Below are 20,019 nucleotides of genomic sequence, written 5' to 3'. Positions count from 1 at the left end.
AGATCAGACGAGATCGGGCGCGTTCTGGGTGGTATGGCCGTAGACAATGATCGGGTTTGTAATATGAGCAGCACTGAGACCGAGGAGCCCTGCTCTGCGTAGATTGCTCCGAGGAGTTAGTTGCTGTAATAGCAGAATTCTGATCAAAGAGCCACACTTGGACTTTCTTCATCTACTCATTTATTTGAATTGTTTCCCTGTTTCAGAACATTGTTTTACCCTGGCTGGTGGCTCACCTGGTTGGACTGGAACATGGCCCCTTACACCGGAAGGTTGGGGGTTTGATCCCCAGTCAGGGCACATAGCTAAGTTGTGGGTTCGATCCCTGGTTGGGGCTCATATGAGAGGCTGCCAGTCCATGTTCCTCCCTTTATCTCCCTCACCCTTCCTCTCTCACTAAAATCAATAAACATGTAAGAAATAAAAAGTACTACTTATTAAAGTATAGTTGAGGTCCCAGATGACCTTAGTTTTAGGTGCACACCACAGCGATTTGACGCTTACATTCCTTATGGTGCGACCACCACGATAAGTCTGGTGGCCTCTGTCACACAGAGTTAGCGGGACATCCTGACAGTTTTCCTGCTGCTGGGCTCCATAGCTGTTCTTTTTCTGTTTCCTTTTTTGCTTCCTTTTTTTGAGAGACGGGAAGGGAGGGAGAAAGTGAGAGAGAAACATCAGTTGCCTCTCTTACTCTCCCCTGAACCTGCAAGCCAGGCATGAGCCTTCACCGGGAATCGAACCCACGACCTTTTGGTTTGCAGGATGATGCCCAGCCCGCTGAGCCACACAGGCCAGGCCTGGGTTGCATAGCTTTTAAAGGAAGGCCAACAAGCAACTCTACAGAAGATGCGGAAGTTTCAAACTTTTATTTAAACGTGGGCACACTGACGGTTTTAGTTTTTATAGTCAGGTTCAGCATGATGACCTCACGTTTGAGACGTGTGGGGCAGCTGTCATCCACTGCTGGTGGCCTCCTGGTGCTGTTCCCTGCCCAGGACCCGTCTTGGGCAGCACAGCCACCCCGTCAACCCCAGGGCTGGGATGAGGCTGCAGCTGGAGCACACGGCACCTGCGTCCCACCTCTCTCTGGACACAATCTTCTGGCTCTCTCCAGTGCTTCGGTTAAATAGACTCGTCCTTCCTTTCTTTGATGCTTATATAAACCCTGTGTCCTCTTTTTATTGTTATTCTTCTAAAACTCTGCAATGCTTAACTTTGAAAGAAATGTGACGTGCACCTTCTGTGGAAGATCAGTGTGGAGGTGTGAGAGGCGAGACAGCCTTCCACTGGTGGCTGTGAATACAAATAACGTCTTTTTTCTAAGACTTTATTTATTTACTTTTAGAGAGAGGGAAAGGGAGGGAGAAAGAGAGGAGAGAAAGATCAGGGTGTGAGAGAAACAGACCAGTTGCCTCTTGCATGCCCCCTACCGGGGTCCTGGCCCGGAGCCTAGGCATGTGCCCTGACTGGGCATCGAACTGGTGACCCTTTGGTTCACAGGCCAGCGCTCAGTCCACTGAGCTACACCAACCAGGGCACAAATCACATCCTTGTACTTGCTTCTTGGTGATTCCTCAGTGAGCCTGTGTGATGGTGAACGATTTCCAGTGTCAGAGAAATCGTCTTTGTAAGTCAGGGAGCCCGGGCTTGCCTTCCGTTCCCTTATTTCCATCTCAAAGGCTGGCTCTTTGGAGTTTGCATGTGTGTGTTCGCAGCTTTAAAGCGGTTCCCATCTTGCGTCCATTTCTTCTAGGCGCTGGCACATCTGCACTTAGTAGAGTACCTTGGCGAGCAGACCATTTTGCTGATAAAGGTAGGTTACGTGCGGCGATACAGTGTGCTCCGGCCACTGGGCCTTTGATTCTGTTTAAAAAAAAAAATCTGGCAAGAATAAGTCACATTAATTATGTAAAAAGCCCAGTCGGGGCCCTTTTTCATCCTGGGCAGCCTGGAGATGAAGGGAGCCTTTTAAAAAATAGATATAATGACGGATGCCTGTAATTTTGCTATTAGCCTTTGGTTAACACCGAAGACAGACAGACAGCAGTCTTGGTAAGTGACTGTGAGAGGTGCCAGCTGCGGCCTGGTGCCGGGACAGCAGGTGGGTGTGACCGGTGCGACCAGTGTGCCGCCACCAGGCCCCGGGCCACCGGCTCCCTGTGCACGGCTGGCTGACTTGTGACCCCTGGGACCCGGCCGGGCTCCTGGTGGGGTCGGGGTGGTGCGGGCTGCTCCTGTGCACATGCCCGGACCCTCCTGGGCCTCCCGTGTGTCCGACGCGGGACAGACGGCCGTGCACGCCAGGGCACGAGGGCCGTGTGTCCCGAGTGCGTGTGATTAATACTGCGTCTGCCCCTTCCAGATGGTCCCCGAGGACCAGCGCCTCGCTGCCGCCATCGTGCTGGTGGTGTGGGTCTCGGCGCTCGCGTCTTCCCTGATGGACAACATCCCGTTCACAACTACGATGGTGAGTCACTTGCTCTCCCCGGAGCAGGAGCCCAGCTTGCAGCCCGGAGACAGTCCGGACTCGCCTTTCCCGCGGAGGAGGCAGAGGCGGGGCCCTGGGTGCTGGCTGTGCCGTCGCAGGCGCAGAGGGCAGACGGCAGGGCCCGCAGCGGCCGGGTAGGCTGTGCGTGGTGGGTCCACCCCACTGACAGCTGCCGAGGCGTGGAAAACGCGGCTTTTCGTTTTGTTCTTGAGTATCAGGGGGCACCCGAGACAGAGCCTGGCTGAAGGCATTTGTCCTTTATTCCTCGTGGATGTGGAAGTAGTGCTCTTGGTGCTCCGCCCACTGGCTCCTGGTGTGGCAGGGACGGGACTGTGGCTTGTCTGCGTGCTCTGGGCCCCACTGATGTTGGGGTGCGCACGAGAGGCCTTCACCGAGTGGACAGCCCGTCCGTCCCCACTGGGCCCTCTGACATGGTCGATCTCCGGGCTCACGGCAGCACTGTGAGCCCCGATGGGACAAAGTAAAGGCGGGAGCAGGAACCTGGGGGCCGCGGGGGGCCCAGCCCCTGCAGGACTCTGTGCAGGGGCTCCCATGACATTCCACCACCTCATGTCATAGTCAGAACCACGGGTCCCAAAGGCACAGAGCAGAGACCCGGGCGCTGAGCCCAGGGCGGCCGGCCTCTGCGGCTGCGCTTCGCCGTGTCACAGGACCCAGGGTCACCTGGGGCTCTGCGTCACCTGCACGACTCCAGGAATCACAGCGGGTCCCAGCCGGCCCTCCAGCCACCTAGCTGCAGGGTTGGGCCCAGCAATTCCGAGCTCCTCCGTGGCCGTCAGCGTGTTTCCATGAATTCCGGGTGAGCAAAGAAGAAGGTGCGTGGCTGGTCTCCAAAGTCCGGCCTGGCTCAGCGGGTCGGGACTGTGGTCTGCAGGGCGGGTGGCGGGCGGTGGCCCCTCTCGGGCAGACCACGTGGCTGGGGCCTCCTGCTGAGGGGACTGTGCGCGTCCGCTTCTCGGTGGAAATGGAGTCTACAGGGCGCCCCGTGCATCTGGATTCAGAGCAGCCCCACGGGGTGGTCACAGCCCAAGGACTCTGTTGCCAACTGTCACCTGTTTTTCCTGGTGGCCCCAGGTGCTCACAGTGGATGTGCCCCACTTCCTGGGGCGGGGCTTCCAGGTCTCGGGAACAAGGTCCTCTGTGGGACTGAAGGACATGTCCCTATTGTGACAGTTTAGAATCCTCCATTTTCTTAAAAACGGGCACTTTTATAAATTAAAAAAAATCCTTGCCTGAAGACATGTTTATTGATTTTAGTGAGAGAGGAAGGGAGGGAGGTTGGCCAGTGGGGAGAAAGAGAGAGAGAGAAATATCTTTGTGAGAGAGAAGCATGGATCGCTTCCCTCCCGTACGTGCCCCCACCGGGGATTGAACCTGCAACCCAGGCGTGTGCCCTGACCAGGGATCGAGCCCACAGCCTTTTGGTGTCTGGGACAAGACTCCGACCCACTGACCCACCCGGCCGGGGTGAAAAGGAAGGACCCTTTTGCTATTTTCATTCCTTGAATTTGAATAGCAACATAAAATTTAAAATTAAAACATAAATCTGGGAAGTCACAGCTAGTATAACAGATGCCTGTACACTGACCACCCCAAATGGCGACGCTGCAGCATCGACCCCTCGACCTGAGGTTGTCTCGTCTGTTTTATTTTTGTGACACAAAGTATTACAGGTGACTGTAACCTTTCCTGTTCCTCCCCCATCCCCAGGGCCCCTCCCTGTCCTGAGGGAGCCACCCTCACGGATTTGGGGCGCACTCACTCATTTGATGGCACACTGGGGAAGGGGGGGGAGGGGTCTTGGATGACGTGTCGCCATGGACGGAAACCAAACGCTGAGTCCAAAGCCGCAGCCTCACGTGAGGGGGGCAGCTGAACCCCCACAGGTCAGTGGTCCGGCCTCCCCAGGTTGGCACGTGGCGCCGGTGTGGCTCTGTCGGGGGGACAGCGTGGAGCTGGGTTTCCACTCGAGCCTGGAAGTGGCACTGAGTGACCTCGGGCAGGACGTGGGTGTGTGGCTGCACCCAGGTGTGGGGTCTGGGCCACGGGCGGCACAGGGACACTGGGCGGGGCCGAGGTCCGTGCCCCTGCCCCGCTCCCTTTTCCCCCTTCCACACGGTGTCTTTGTGTGGCCTCTTTCCCCTCCAGCTGCGGTGGCCGGGTCCGGTCTGCACCCCCGGGAATGTCCCCTGGCACGTGGCCAGTGAGCTCCGCGTGTAAGGAGCGGAGTTTATCCCCGGCCAGACATGCACGTGGAACCACGCGTGTCGTTGGGCGCTGTCCAGACTCACTGTGGCCTCTCCAGTCGATGGTTCTGACGTGGCGCATCGCGGCATCGACTGGCCCGTTCCCACTCGCCCCGGGGGCCCATTCCCCGTGTCTCTTCGGGTGGCTGGTCTCTGTCACGCTGCCTACGGTCTCCCTCCATCTCCACTCTGAGTCCCTGTCTGGTCCGTCTTCCTCCAGTGCTTTATTTGCAGCCTTCTGAGAAAACTGTTTTCTTTTGGAATCCTTTTAATTTTTAAGCAGCAGGCAAGTCAGTTTTTCAAATTCCAAGCAGGTAATCTGTATCTAAGAGACTAGTTTTATATATTGAAATTTGTGTTAACAAGTGCACTAGTGTTTATTTCTACTATTTTTTATGGTTTTGCGTTAATTATGCCTTTTCTTTGCTGATTACTTTTTTCTCTGTCATCTCCTGACTTCTCTTGGACCGATAAATCCCATCCATCCCCTGCCCTGGCCAGGTGGCTCAGCTGGTTGGGGCATTGTCCCAGGCACCATTAGGTCATGGACTTGATTCCTGGTCAAGGCACATACCTAGGTTGTGGGTTCGATCCTTGGTTGGGGCATGTACAGGGGCATGCACAGGAAACCCATCTATGTTTCTAATATCAATGTTTTCACCTTTCTCTCTCAATCTCTCTCCCCCTTCCTGTCTCCCTAAAATCAATAAACATATCCTTTGCTGAGAGTTAAAAAAGTCTCACCCCGAACTGGCTTGGCTGGTGCTGATTTTATTTCTAAGAAGTTAGTGGAGATCATTCTGTGTGGAAGGCACATAGCTGCCTCCACATTCCAGGCAACGCTTGCAACCCACAGAGCCCTCTTTAAAAGGGAACAGGAGTTTATGTAAAGATGGCGCACGGTTCATGGGATTTCTGAAGGACACCCTGGGTGCTGCTTTGCATGGGCTGCTTTGCACCCGCCAATGCTGGCCTCTGAGTGCTGGGGCCTCTGTCACTCCACCCTGTGGGCTTCCAGGTCACACTTCTTTAGACCCTCCAAGCTGCTCCTCGCTCAGGAGTGTCTGACAGTGGGAGCCCATGTCACGGGCTGTTCTAGCTGCAAAGGAGGCGGGGACGGTAAGGTTCGGGCTCTGCCTTGGGAAACCAGAGCTCATGGACTAGAGTTCCTCAAACGTGGGAGTTCCTCAAAGGCCCCGTCAGTGCCTCCGTAAATACCTTTTCTGCGATGTGTTCTGTACCCCCCATTCCCCCACGGCCTTGCTTATCTTATGGGTTCCCACAGTGCTCTGCGCAGCCCCACTGCAGCATCGTCAAAGTCATTGTCAAGGCCTGCCTGTGAGTCGGTGTTTTGTGAGTGGAACTTGGGGCACCTTCCTTAGCATGGTGCTGGGAGTGTGTCTCTCTTGTGTCTTTGCCTATGCTTTATCTTTTTTTCTTCAATTTATTTTTTAAAAGTATTTTATTATATTTATTTTTGAGAGAGGGGATGGGAGGGAGACAGAGAGGGAGAGAAACATCAGTGTGTGGTTGCCTCCCCCACCACCTTGGGGACCTGGCCCACAACTCAGGCATGTGCCCTGACTGGGAATTGAACCGGTGACCTTTTGGTTTGCACGCTGACACTCAGTCCACTGAGCCACACCAGCCGGGGCCCTTTGCCTGTGATCTTATTTGCTGCTGGCAACAGTCCTGTCCTGAGACCCGATCTCTTCCCTTCGTGGTCCCTTCCCTGGGTCTCAGCTGTCGCTGCCAATCCACAGGCCCAGGTGCTGGTTGGATGTGTCTCTTTGTCACCAGTGTTGGGCTTCTCGGCTTCCTCAACATGGAAATCGGGAGCAACCCGATGGAAAGTTCCAGACAGATGTTACTAAGCTTGCGCTTCAGCACCAGGGAAGCAGCGCAGGCGCAAGCAGGGGCCTCGGAACTGGCTGTGTGTGGAGGTGCCATGGGCAGCTGGCTGTGCGGTTACTGTACCAGGCGTCCTGTGAGGCTCTCCCTGACCTGATCGCATTTTAGGGCCCGAAGCAGCAGTGTGGGCCGCGGAGGAGAAGGAGGGCGGGTCGGTGGGTCCTGCGGCCAGAAGCAAAGACGCACCAATGGCTGCAACCCCAGGCCGTGTGACCCCAGAGCTCACCTGGCTTTCGGTCAAAACATCCTGTGCTCCTGCTGTTTGATGGCAGAAAAGTGCTTTGGATTTTGACAGTCCTTTGCCTACCCCGGGTGTGACGTCACCTCCTTTCCCTCTGCAGATCCCCGTGCTCCTGAACCTGAGTCGGGACCCCGAAGTCGGCCTGCCCACGCCGCCGCTGATGTACGCGCTGGCCTTCGGCACCTGCCTGGGAGGTAAGGGGTGCGGGCGCCCGAGGGGTCCGCTGCGCTGCGAGGTGCGGGGACGCCCGGGGCGCACCCCAGCCAGGGCGGTGAGGGGAGTGGCGGCTGCCTGAGCACACACCCACCTGCAGCCCTGCAGCCGCCCCCCCTCGCGGGGGCCACCCTGACACCTAAGCCCGCGGCCTGAGGTCGATCAGTGCTTATGTCTCCAAGTTAGTGTTTTTCCACAGCGCACCTGAGCCCATGCCGCTCCCACGCCACGCCCAGGCCCACGTGGCTCCCATGCTGCCTCCGAGCCCACGTGGTTCATATTTAGAAACCGACTGTGGGTCAGAGGGCATCCTCAGTTGCAGGTTCTTACCTCCCCTGAAGGAGCTGCGTGGTGATGGCCTGCCGGAGAGGCTGGGGTATGGACCTAGGAATAAGGAGGAAAGGTTTTCTCTGCAGGGGAGGGTGCTGCCCTTCGGGGGGACTGGAAAGTGGCCTAGAGAGAGTCCGGAGGGACTGGCCTCGGGTGGCAGAGGCAGGGCTCTGCCTCCGATTGTCCTGGGAGGCCCACACTGGCGCCCTTCCCAAACCCAGGGTCGTGTCACCCGGGGGAGCAGGAAAGGGCTGCGGACGCTCTCAGATTAATGCACCAGGTACATTTTAAGTTTTTATTCTCCCACGCAGGCATGCTGAGGTGGTCCATCCTTCTTTGTTCTGAGATTCACTTCCGACTGTGAAATCGATAGCTCTCTGTTGAGTTCATCTCCTTGTTCGTCGTGGGGGGGCTTTGTCCTTCAGGGAAGTTGCTACGGTTTCTGGAGGCAGCGATGTGCTTGTGAGGGGCCAGACCTATCCTCCCCCCAAGAACCAGCCCAGGGAAGGCAGTGGGTGTGCTCAAAGCCACAGTTAACGTCCCCAGGAGGAAAGTGATGCAGGGGCGTGTGGAAATGTGTCCCCTGCGTGGGATTTTGTTCCTTCAGCCTCACGGAGCCTCTGCTGTGACCTGACCTTGGGCTCACGAGTGGGGACAGTCACCGAAGCTAAGATGGCAATAAAGGGTTATTTGCACCCACACAGGGTGCTCAGGGGAACTGGTGGAGCTGCGAGAGGAGTGTGACCCAGTGTGGGGGGGGGCAGCTGGGTCTCGAAGGGTGAGAGCCCCCCAGGCAGGTCCGGATTCCCCTGACCTTGGAGAGTGAACACGGAGGGGTGACCAAGGAGCGACGCCAACAGGCACCATTTACGTGGTCAATAACCTAAAATATAACTGAACACTCCTTCACCCAGCCCCTCTCGGAAGCAGGGGCATAGCTGTAACCAGCAGTGAAGGTGTCAAGACTTGGGACATTTTATTTTACTTTTAAAAAGATTTTATTTACTTTACGTTTAGACAGAGGGGAAAGGAGGGAGAAAGACAGGGAGAGAAGCATCCATGTTTGGTTGCCTTGTGTGCTCCCCCTGCTGGGGACCTGGCCCCCAACACAGGCATGTGCCCTGACTGGGAATCGAACTGGCGACCCTTTGGTTTACAGGCAGGTGCTTAATCCACTGAGCCACACCAGATAGGGCAAGACTTGGGATATTTTAACCCTACTGGTTGTTGAATGGTGCCTGTTCCTGGTCCAGTAGACGCCCAGCCTGACTGGGTGTTAACTCTGCACTTCTTCTGTTGAGGAGCCTCTTTCACTGACTCTGAGTTTGATACGTAAAAAAAATTTGGAAAAATATACGTAGCATAGAGTTAATGGTTTTAACTTATTTTCTTAATCCTCACTTGAGGATATTATTATTGATTTTAGAGAGAGGAAGGGGGAGAGAGAGAGAAACACCAATGTGAAAGAGGAAACATTGATTGGTTGCCTCTTATACGCTCGCCAGCTGGGGAAGGAATAGCAACCCAGGCATGTGCCCTGACTGGGAATTGAACCTGCAACCTTTTGGTGTATGAGATGATGCTCCAACCAACGGAGTCACCTGGCCAGGTGGTTTTAACCAATTTCAAGTGTACAGTTCACTGGCCGTAAGTGCATTCACAGTGTTGTGCAACCATCACCACCATCCATCTCCAGAACTTTCCATCATCCCCGGCTGAAACTCTCCTCATTACACCATAACTCCTTCTTCCCCCAGGGCTGGACATTTTGATGACTGTTTTAAATGAAATTTGTCAGTTGGTTGGAGAAGTGTCATTTGCTGTGTAAATTATATGAGACACTAGACAGTTTGCAACAACAAACAAAAATCTTCCCTTGTCTGGATCCAATACCTTTTGGTTGTTCTTTTTATTAAGAGCTAAGAACAAATGAGTCTTAAGGCAACACTGCCTCCCTGGGTTTCCTAGAAGGCAGAGGTGGAGTCAAGTTTGCCTGCGGATGCTTTTTCCGGGAGACGCGATGGTGGGACGGGAAGACAGAGGGCAGAAACTCCCTCTGAGGTGAGACGGAGGAGAGAAAACAAACGCCGAGGTTCCTTGGTCGTTCATTCATTCTGGCCCTCGTGAGGAGTGCCGACGCCAGAGAAGCACCAAGCAAGCGATGAGCGATGAAGCGTTTTCTCTTTCGGGCGGTGCCATGACTCGTACAAGTTCTAGCAAGTGTGCCGAGTCCCGAAACATTTCTTTCTGGTCCAAATGTGATAAGTACAGGGTTTGACGAGTTCTGAAGCTGACGAGCACCGAGGCGTGACTGTACATGGTGCCAGCTTCATCCGGTGGGGCCTCTCCGGGTGGGTTCTGTAGAAGCGCCGTGTCTTGAAGCAGATGGAGGAGGACAGAATTATCTGTCTTCCATTCATTCCCTGCCGTCTCCCATCTCTCATTGGTCAGGTTTGCTGCAAGGGGCTTCATACTCCAGTTGGGAAGGATAAGGTTTCAAGGGTCCGTTGTTCTCAACATCACAGAGAACAAACAAAATAAGCAACAGGAGCTACAAAAATCATAGTTTAAAAAAACCATCAGCCCTGGCTGGTGTAGCTCAGTGGATTGAGTGTGGGCCGCAAACCAAAGGATTGTGGTTTGATTCCCAGTCAGGGCTCATGCCTGGGTCGCAGACCAGTTCCCAGTAGAGGACGCATGAGAGGCAACCATATATCAATATTTCTCTCCCTCTCTCCTTCCCTTCCCCTCTAAAGACAAATAAGTAAAATCCTTAAAAAAGCACCATTAGAATTGTGAAGATGCACAGAGACCCACGTGACGTGAAGTGCAGAAAGTGACAAGCTCCTGCGTGGGGAGAGGAGAACATGAGCGCTGTCCAGCGAGGTGGGACAGAGGTGGGACAGCGAGGTGAGGTGGGACAGATGAATGCAGCCTCTCAGTGCCTTTGCTGAGTGTGCAGCGAAGCTCGGTTTGCTGCAGAAGCAGGGGAGGAAGAGCTGGGTTGGATTTCCGCACACTGCACTGCAGTGGGGGTGGGGGAGAGCACCTTTGATGGGCAGAAAGCCCCGCCCACACAGAGAATCTTCAGCCATCAATAGGCTGTCAAATCAAGAGGCTCTTCTGGTTCAGAATACGCAGGGCTTGGCTATACAGCCCGGAAACTCCAGCATGCCCCTTTTCTGTTGTGTCTGATTTGGAGAAACTCCTGATCCCATTCTCAAAACATCTGCAGCTAGAGACAAATTGCACTGAACTTGAGATGCAGTGAAGCCAGGTCTAGCTTAGCCACAGATTACATTGGGTCCACATTCTGAACAGAGAACCTTGCACAGAGGGCGATGCCCTTTTCAGTGTGAGTGTGTGTGTGTGTGTGTGTGTGTGTGTATTAGCATTGGTCTCTACAGTTCTTTACAAAAAAATGTCCAGGACACCATTACATTAATAAGGAGCATCTGCAAAAATAGCTGTAGTGAATGTCATACTTATTGGTTGAAGGACCGAATGTTTGCTCCCTATAATTAGAAACAAAGCAAGGATGTCTGCTCTCACCTCTCTCTTTTAACATAGTGCTGGAAGGTCTGGCCAGTGCAATAAGGCAAGAAAAGTAAATAAAAGGCATACAGATTGGAAAGGAGGAAGTAGAACTGTTTCTACTGCAGAGGACATGATTGTTTCTGTAGATTCCAAGCAATCTATTAGAGAAATAAAACAAACAAACAGGAAATCATATAACGGATATATGAGTTCAGCAAGGTCATGGTTATAAGATAAATAACACAACAGTCAATTTTAGTGATGAACACACAGATGCTACAATTAAATGTACAATACTATTTATGATTTCTCCACAAATTAAAACCTGAAGCTGTAATTACAAAATGCTGATAAAAGAAATCAATGAAGACCCCAAATAAATGGTGAGACATACCATGTTCATAGATTGAAAGACTTACTATAGTAAAAATATCAGTTGTCTCCAAATTAATATTTAGGTTTAACGTGATCCCTACCAAAACCTCGTCAAGTCTTTTGTACATATGAACACAAGCGTTCTAAAATTTTATGGATAGGTGGGTACATAAATGGCAAGTAAGTAAATGAGATGTTCAATATTCTCAGCCATCCAGCATTGCACATTAAAGCCACAGTACAGTGTCATCACACACCTATAACAATGGCTCAGATTTAAAATTAGAGAATTAAAATAAAAAAATAGTGACATTGCTGAGTGCTGGTGATGATGTGGAGAGACTGGGTCACTGAGACATCGTCGTTGGGGTAGTTGGCGTCACACCAGAAACCAGTTTAGAACTGTCTTAAAAACTAAAGCTACACTCTTTGGCATTTGTTCTCAAGAAAAGAGAACTTCCGTTCACCCCCAAACCTGTACATGATGTTTCTAGAAGCTTTATGTACAGTAGCCAAAAATTAGAAACAAACCTGATGTCCCTCGACTGTGAATGTTGAAACAGACTATGGCATGTTTGTGCCAGGAAGTGCTACTTAGCTCAACGCCAATGAACCGTTGATCCATGTGACTGGCATGTTGGATCTCCAGAGGATTATGTGAGGTGAATAAAGGCAAACCCAAAGATCACACAGTGAATAATTCTATTTATATAATGTTGTTGAAATGACAAAGTGATAGAAAGGTTAGTAATTACCAGGGGTCAGTGCATGGTGGGGGTGGAAGGGCGTGGGGGAGGAGACCGCTGTGCGTCTCGTCTGCCTCCAGGTCGGGGTCATGACTGGGATGCTGCACTGCATCAGCACCGAGGGATGCTGGGTAAACGGTACCCAGGCTCTGTTCATATTATTCCTACAACTTCGTGTGAATGTCAGTCACCTCAAAATGATGGGTTAATTAAAGTAATAAAAACGGAAAAGCCAGGGGGAGACTCGTTCACACTGAGTACACTCATAATCACCAAACTAGGTCAATGCCTGCAGGTAGGCAGGAGTACTGGGAAGGAGAGTCAAGGAAACATCTTCAAGTCCTGAGGCCACAGTCAAAGAAGAAAATTCAGGGGAAAAATAATATGTGCAAAAGTCCAATATGAGAAACCCAATATTCAGCTACTAGAGAAATCTCAGACGGGACCGAATGAAGTGCAAGGGGGGAATTCATTGAAGAAATAATAGAAGCCAGTTTTCCAGAGCAGAAGCAGCGAATGGGTGCCTATGCGTCTCCTGAGGTCTCGTGGACTTTTGGGACTCAAAGGAGCCTTAGAAACTTGCCCTGTGTCTCAGATCCAGTAAACCCCGGACCTGGGAATCTAACTCCAGCAGCCCAGTCCAGCTTCTCTTCTCCTGAGCTCTCTTTATTTGGAAAACCAGTGAATTAGAAGTCCGAGGTTTAGCAAAACAGGCTACAACCGTGTCATGGTCTAACTAAGAAGGAAATTAAAATGTGACGGGATCTCAAGCAGGTGATGGAACGTGAGAAATGAGACGTGATTGGACGTCGGCCCTGGCACCCGTCTTGGCCCCTCAGGCGTGGCGTTGGCAGTGCCCGGGGTCATTGGAGTATTGCGCCTGCTGCTGACTGCTTTCCCCGGGAGGTGAGCCTACGTCCAACCCTGAAACCTCGGTGACTCACAGGCCCATTGTGGTTGTTGGTGCCCTTGACCATCGAGCGCTTGCATTTTATTTCTTGCCATATCCATGTATTAATTGGCTAAAAACAAGCCAAAGTGAATTTAAATATCTACGGGCAAGGCACAGAGAGCAAGTAAAAAGACCGCTGGAGGCCCCGGTGGGCGCGGCGTCCTGGCCAGTTACCTGGGGAGCACGGGCCGCCCGCCGGCTGCGTGAACGCTCACATCTCCGTGTGACGGCTGGCCCTCTGGTGTGCCAAGGGGAACGCCAGCACGGAGAACTAATTTTATGTTTTCTGGCCAGTGGAAAACCTTCACTGGCGTGCACGCCTGGCGTTCCATGGGGGATTCTCTGCAGACCACCGAGCAGAAGGCGGGGCGCAGTCTGGAAGGATGATTGGTCATGCCTGTAGACGCGCACCCGGCACCTCTCCACGAAGGGCACTGGGCGTGCCCGGCTGGCAGCAGCCCCGCACGTGCACCCCGCCCCCTTGTGCCTTCTGTTGACGGCAGGTGGAAAGGTGGCTTTAGCCTGAGTGCTGCCACCTAGGATTGCTCTGTCCCCACCACATGGAGCCCATCAGTGAAATCATGCATTTTTTTAAAATCTTCACCCAAAGACATTTTTCCTTTGGTTTTAGAGAGAGAGGAAGTGAGAGACAGTAATATCAATTGGTTGCTTCTTCTATATGCCTGGACTGAGTATCGAACCTGTAAGCTTTTGGTTACAGGACAATGCTCCAACCAGCTGAGCCACACTGGCCAGGGCAAACCCATGCATCTTTAATTCATAAGATGCCTTTAAAGCCCGTTAACAGCTTATTAAACCGCTGACATCACCGTGGACATTCTGAATGGACTCTCATGTTCTTTGTCTTTCGTGCACCCAGCAGGAAAGGTGGCGACTGCTCTCACGTCACACAGATGTGGCCAACATCTCCCTGCTGACGATGGCACAGGGACAGGCAGGTGGACACCTGCCACTTGCAGGGACAGACATGGGGGTGGGCAGGTCACAGCCATTCAGAGGGAGAGTCGGTGGGTGTCTCCTGGGGGCAGGGCCCAGGATGGGCCGGGCCGGCTGCTGTCTCCCCGAATGGGTCACGGCCACCTGGTGCCCAGATGCCTGGAGCCAGTTCTGACACCGAGTGTCACTGAGGGGCAGAGTGTGCAGTGGAGACAGCGGTTCTGGGTGACACCCCCGAGGCTGCAGCCTGTAACAGCGCTGCCCGCCTATCATAGGAGATGAACCCGCCCTGCTGCCGGCACTGTCTCATTCTGCATCTTCTCCTCGTAGCCAAACAGCTCTTGCCCGGCGGGTGGCTCGCGTGGCTGGAGTGTTGCTCCCTGTGAGGTCGATTTCTTTAGTCAGGGGCATGCACGGGTGGCAACCAATCGATGTTCCTCTCTCTCAAATGAGTAAACATATCCTCAGGTGAGGACTGAAAAGAAAGAACATTTAATGTAATGGAAGTGGTCAGCGATTTGCTCACGGCTCAGCAGATTGGAGACTTTGCTCCGTGTCTCCTGAATCTGAAGCCGCGGTTCTGCCCTCTGCACTGGCGGGTGCGCTGTGTTCCCAGTGCGTGTGGGGCTCACCTGCTGGCTCGTCTCCGTGACCCATCGGTCGGGAGCCTCCTGACGTAGCCGTTGCCCCCCATGCGTCCTGCCTTAGATGTGGCCGAGAAACCACGTGTGACAGGAGGGCTGGGCCTCCTGCCAGCCCTCTGTCCCCAAGGTTCTTGTCGGATGGGGTGACAGTGCCCAGCAGGATGGACGGGCAAGGGAGTGAGATCTCAGTGCCCAGGTCGGGGTGACAGCGGGTACATTGTGTGGCAGCACCGGGGGAGGCTGCGTGGGGCCGCTGCGGCCACACCCACGGTGCATCGCCACCTGCTCGGTCCTCCCTTCGACTGTCCGACCCTTCCCCGGATATCTCTCATTCCCCGGGATGCCTCCTACCCCACCGCACCCCACCCCGCCCGGGGTCTGTCTCCTCCCTCTGAGGTTCCCTTGTGCTTCTAGGTGGAGAAAGTTCTCTGCTTCTAAGCATTCATGTGATTCGGTTGGGCCCACGCAGGTAACCCAGGTAATGCAGGGTGGGCGCTACGTGCCTGGGGATGCGTGAATGAGGGACGTCCCCAGAGTCCTGTCCTCGCAGCCCCGCCCAGCTCCTGGCTTCTTCCGTGGCATCCGCGTCGTGCACAAGCCCGACAAGCGCTGCTCTGAGGTTGCGGATTCCACACACCGTCCAGTCTCTGCCGGGCCCCTCCCTCTGTGCTGTGCGCAGCTGCAGACGTGCATCTCGCGGTCACTCGTGCTCACACACTCGGCGGTCACGCACACACCTCAGAGCTGTGTAGGCTGGCCAAGTCTGGGTGGCCTGTCCATCCCCGGGCCCTGGCCTCTGGGACCGGGTGATAGAAGGTGCTGCCGACCTTCACCAAGCAAACCCACCCTTCCCCGCTCTGGCCGCTGTGACTGGGCCCGGCCTCCGTCCCCCTGGCCCCCCACCCCTGCACCATGCATGCGTCTGTGTGTGTACATGTGTCTCACACTGAAGATCACGTGTGCTGTCAAAACAGGCCCACCCGGGGGTCACGTGATTCACCCAGATGCCAGCCCCCACCCTCCATCCACAGAGAGGGGTTCCTGCCAGGGGGTTGGAGGCACGTGCTGCTCAGCTGAGACCCCGTCCCCTCCTGTTCACGTCCATACACGTCTCTACTCCATTTTTCTGTAGAAGGTCATGGCCACCGCACTCACTGCCACTTGTTCATTCTCCTGTGATCTTTTCCATCACCTACAATAGCCATAGTCCTGTGCACAAAGGAACAGCAGTGTTTATAAGCAGTGAACAGATTTGGGGGGTCACTGGTGGATTGTTTTCCAGACATTTGCAAAAGAATCACTTTGATCACGCCTGTGAAATAGTCAAAAGCCTGTGCGGTGGTCTGAATATTCCAGAACAAAAGGGGACAGAAGCTTCCCACCACAGTAAGCCAGGGCTTGATTTCATCTTATTTTTAATTTCTTTAAAAATATTTTGTTTTTTTGAGAGAGGGGAAGGGAGGGAAAAAGAGGGAAAGAAATGTCAATGTGTGGTTTCCTCTCACACGCCCCCTACTGGGGACCTGGGCCACAACCCGGGCATGTGCCCTGACTGGGAATCGAACTGGTGACCCATTGGTTTGCAGGCCGGCACTCAATCCACTGAGCCACTCCAGCCAGGGCTAACTCTACTTTTAAATTTTGGTTGCAGGTAATGGGACTCTGATGGGGGCATCAGCCAACGTTGTTTGCGCAGGAATCGCGGAGCAGCATGGCTACGGCTTCTCTTTCATGGAGTTTTTCAGGTATTCTCAAGCCTATTTTTCTCACCTGAGGATACACATATTGGTTTTAGAGCGAGAGAAGGGGGTGGCCGAGAGAGAAGCATTGATGTGAGAAACACCGAGTGGTTGCCTCTGGTACGTGCCCCAACCGGGGACTGAACCTGCAGTGCAGGCACGTGCCCTGACCACGGACTGAACCCGCAGCCTTTTGGTTTATGGGATGACTCTCCAACCCACCGAGCCACCCAGCTTGGCTCAAACCTTATTTTAAATTTCTGTTTCTATTTCAAAAGTCTCTAAGCTTACTAAATTTAAAAAAAAAGGGCAATGCATCTCGTAAATACTAGGATAGGTGTGTTTGCAGTGATTACAGAGTCTTTGGTGTAGCTGAGGTTAGCTCAGAGAAAAACACATAAAAAATGTATGGCTGGGATTTGCTTCCCAACACAGAGGCTGACTCAGGCGTTCTGATGAACGCGGGGGGAGTCTGAAGAGCCGCGCGTGCCGGGCCATTTCAGATCGCTGTTTTCTCGAAAATCCCCGTGAGGACTTATGCCTTGGTTGTTCATGACAAGGGTGCCTCATGAGAGTCCGACACCCCGATTCTGGACTGTCCAGTGCAAAGGCCCCCGCTGGAAAGGGCCCCGGGTCTGCCCGGGCACCTGTCAGGAGGACAGCTCAGAGCTGTGGCTCCGGGTGGGGGCTTGCAGGGATGGGGGTCTGCTAAAGATCTGTGACGCCAGCGCTGGCTGAGGGGGACCACCTGTGGTCCACGGAGGGCTCTGCTGGGCTCTGCTTGCCGGGCCCAGGTTTGGGGACAGAGCCCTGGCTGCCATGCCCGGTGAGGGCTGGCCTCCATCCCTGCCTCCTGCAGACTTACTGTGCCAGTGGTGTCTGGTCCTGAGCAATGAGAGGTAGTTTTGCCAGGATGTTGGTTTGAATGACACTCCTGGGGGACTTGGGGCTCACTGTCGGCCTGACGTTAAGGGACAGGGTCCAGAACTTAACACTCAACCAACTTCCCGTTTACACTCTGGGCCTCTGCTGAGTGTAAAAGCAACGATGCTGTCACGTAAGGAGAATTCTCTCCTGAGCACAGCCTTCCTGCAGCAAATGTCGGGGCACCAGGATGGCCCAAACCCTGCCATCACCTCGTGTCTGCCCCAGACTCAGGGAGGGTCCAGGCCCAGAGCACCTCCAAGAACGGGGGGTTCAGAGACCTGTAGAGGCAGCCTTTACCCCAGTAATTCCAGACTTCCCCATTGTCCAGGGGCCCACTTTCTGCACAGTGGGGGGCTGTCACCCCAGTGACCCTGGTGTCATCTACAACACAGTGTCCCCCCCCCCCCCACCAACTGCTGCTAGCCACGGACTGGACTCCAGACACGAGACCCTCACGGCCATTGAGCAGCAATGGCTGGTCTCTGGGAGTAAGTGCCAGGATGTCTGCTTGGGGGGAAAGGCCAGTGTCCTGCCATGGGGAACATGCGCCAGGTGCAGGGTGCAAGGGCCGTGAATGGTGCGCATGCTCTATGGGCGCGAACCCAATGGGTGGTGCGCATGCGCTGTCGGTGTGAACCCAGTAGGTGGCGCACATGCGCTGTGAACTTCTCTGGTGGACTCACGTTTTTGTGACGCATGCGGGTCAGTGTGACCAGAGATGGTGTCAGAGATGGGGCGGGTCTCAGTGACTTGGCGGCCTCAGAAAGCTTGGGGCTGGACTACCAGAGGGCTTCCTCAACAGCTCCTCACCAGGCCTAAGGAATCACATAGTTCTTTTGGTTTTAAGATTTTATTTATTTTTAGAGAGAGAGGAAGGGAGGGAGAGAGAGAAAGATTGATGGGTTGAGTCTCACACATGCTCCCACCTGGGGGCCTGGCCCACAACCCAGGCATGTGCCCTGACTGGGAATCGAACCAGTGACCCTTTGCTTTGGGGGATGGTGTCCAACCCACTGAGGCACGCCAGTTGGGTGAATCACGTATCTCTATTTAAATGGAGAGAAAGTGTCTCCATGGTTCATGGTGAAGCCCCATGTTTAATTTCGGCCTGGCTCCATTTCTGCTTCAAGCCGTGGCCATTCTTCTCGTCAGGTCCCAGCCGCTCAGACATCAGAGCAGTTGTCCCATCGAATGGCCATTGAGTTGTCCTGGGGCGCTTATTGCACGAGGTTCTTAGCATTGATATCGTACTAAGGTGACTTTTACCGCCTTTAAAAATTTCTTTCCGTAGAAGGTGGCTTTCCATGATCTATGTAAAAGATAAAGTATAAAGGTAACTCATAACTTTTCTCCCCAGAAATGACCACTGACCATAATATGATCTGTTTTCTTATATTTCCCTCCCTGTCAGATGATACAAATATATTTGTTAACAAAATTTTTAAAAAGATTTTATTCGTTTATTTTTAGAGAGAAGGGAAGGGAGGGAGGAAGAGAGGGAGACAGATATTGATGTTAGAGAGAAACATTGATTAGTTGCCTCTTGTACCCACCCCAACTGGGGACTGAACCAGTAACCCAGGCACATGCCCTGACTGAGAATAGAACCTGTGACCCTTGGATTCGCAGGACTATGCCCAACCCACTGAGCCACACTGGTCAGGGCTGTTAACAAAATGTTTTAATCACTCTGTAGCCTGCCTTTTATTTTTCCTAATACTTGTGAGCATTTTACTAGTCCACTAATTACTCCTCCAAAATAGAATACATTTATAACTCTGACATGTGGAAATATTGCTACTTTAGCTTTGTTGAGCATTTATTTACATTGTTTCATATTCATTGTTATCATAACCAATGTTGTGTTGAATATCTATACAGATAAAGCTTTTTTCACTCTTTTAAAAAGTCTTTTAGTTTTTTAGTTATAGTTGATATTCAGTATTATTCTGTATTAGTTTCGGATATACAGAGAAGGGGTTAGACAGTTGTGTACTTGCCAAGTGGTTGTTTCACTTGACAACTGAAGGTACATTTCCTGACATAGAATTCCTGGTCGTGGGAACAATGTCATAAGAACCCTGATACAACTCTGGCTGGTGTGGCTCAGTGGATTGAGTGCCAGCCTGCGAACCAAAGGGTTGCCAGTTCGATTCCCAGTCAGGGCACATGCCTGGGTTGCAGGACTAGTCTCCAGTAGGGGGCGCGCAAGAGGCAACCACACATTGATGTTTCTCTCCCTGTCTTTCTCCCTCCTTTCCTCTCTCTCTAAAAATAAATAAATAGCATCTTTAAAAAAAACCCCAAACCTCAATACAGGTTGAGCATCCAGACACGCTGTCCCCTCATGTCCCTGAACCTCAAGGACAACTACTGCTGACATTGTCCCCACCCCTGCTCCCTCTGGGAGGCTAACAATAGACCTGCATTTTGCTCAGCTAATGCCGCTGAGATTAAACTCTCTTCTGTAAGTGCTGGAGATTCGCATTTCTTATTTCATACACTTGCTATTCATATCCTTTGCCTGTGTCATTCTACTGAGGGATGTGAACTTTTCCTATTTTGGGGAACTCTCTTTACATTTAAAAGAATCAGTTCGGATATATATGCTGTGACTGTGTTTTTAGCTTACTTTTGTAGTTTACGTTTGGCAAAGGGCTTTCAGATGTTCCAGAGTCAGAATTAGGAA

At 52.8% G+C, this 20,019-nt stretch overlaps 1 protein-coding gene across 2 annotated transcripts in view; it reads left to right on the top strand.

Moving 5' to 3' along the window:
* Window positions 1-20,019, top strand: part of OCA2 (OCA2 melanosomal transmembrane protein) — a 156,465-nt gene that overhangs the window by 97,977 nt on the left and 38,469 nt on the right. For both annotated transcript variants that reach the window (XM_037132735.2, XM_053658817.1), the window contains exons 20-23: window positions 1,757-1,816; window positions 2,366-2,470; window positions 7,011-7,104; window positions 16,316-16,409. In XM_037132735.2, the coding sequence (XP_036988630.2) occupies window positions 1,757-1,816; window positions 2,366-2,470; window positions 7,011-7,104; window positions 16,316-16,409 (353 nt within the window). The remainder of the gene's footprint in view (window positions 1-1,756; window positions 1,817-2,365; window positions 2,471-7,010; window positions 7,105-16,315; window positions 16,410-20,019) is intronic.

Source organism: Artibeus jamaicensis, unplaced genomic scaffold (genome assembly GCF_021234435.1).
Source record: "Artibeus jamaicensis isolate MK-2021 breed Jamaican fruit bat unplaced genomic scaffold, CSHL_Jam_final scaffold_612, whole genome shotgun sequence".
NCBI classification, from domain to species: Eukaryota; Metazoa; Chordata; class Mammalia; order Chiroptera; family Phyllostomidae; genus Artibeus; species Artibeus jamaicensis.
The sequence above is the reverse complement of the archived record's forward strand: the minus strand, read 5'-3'. Positions and strand labels throughout refer to the sequence as shown.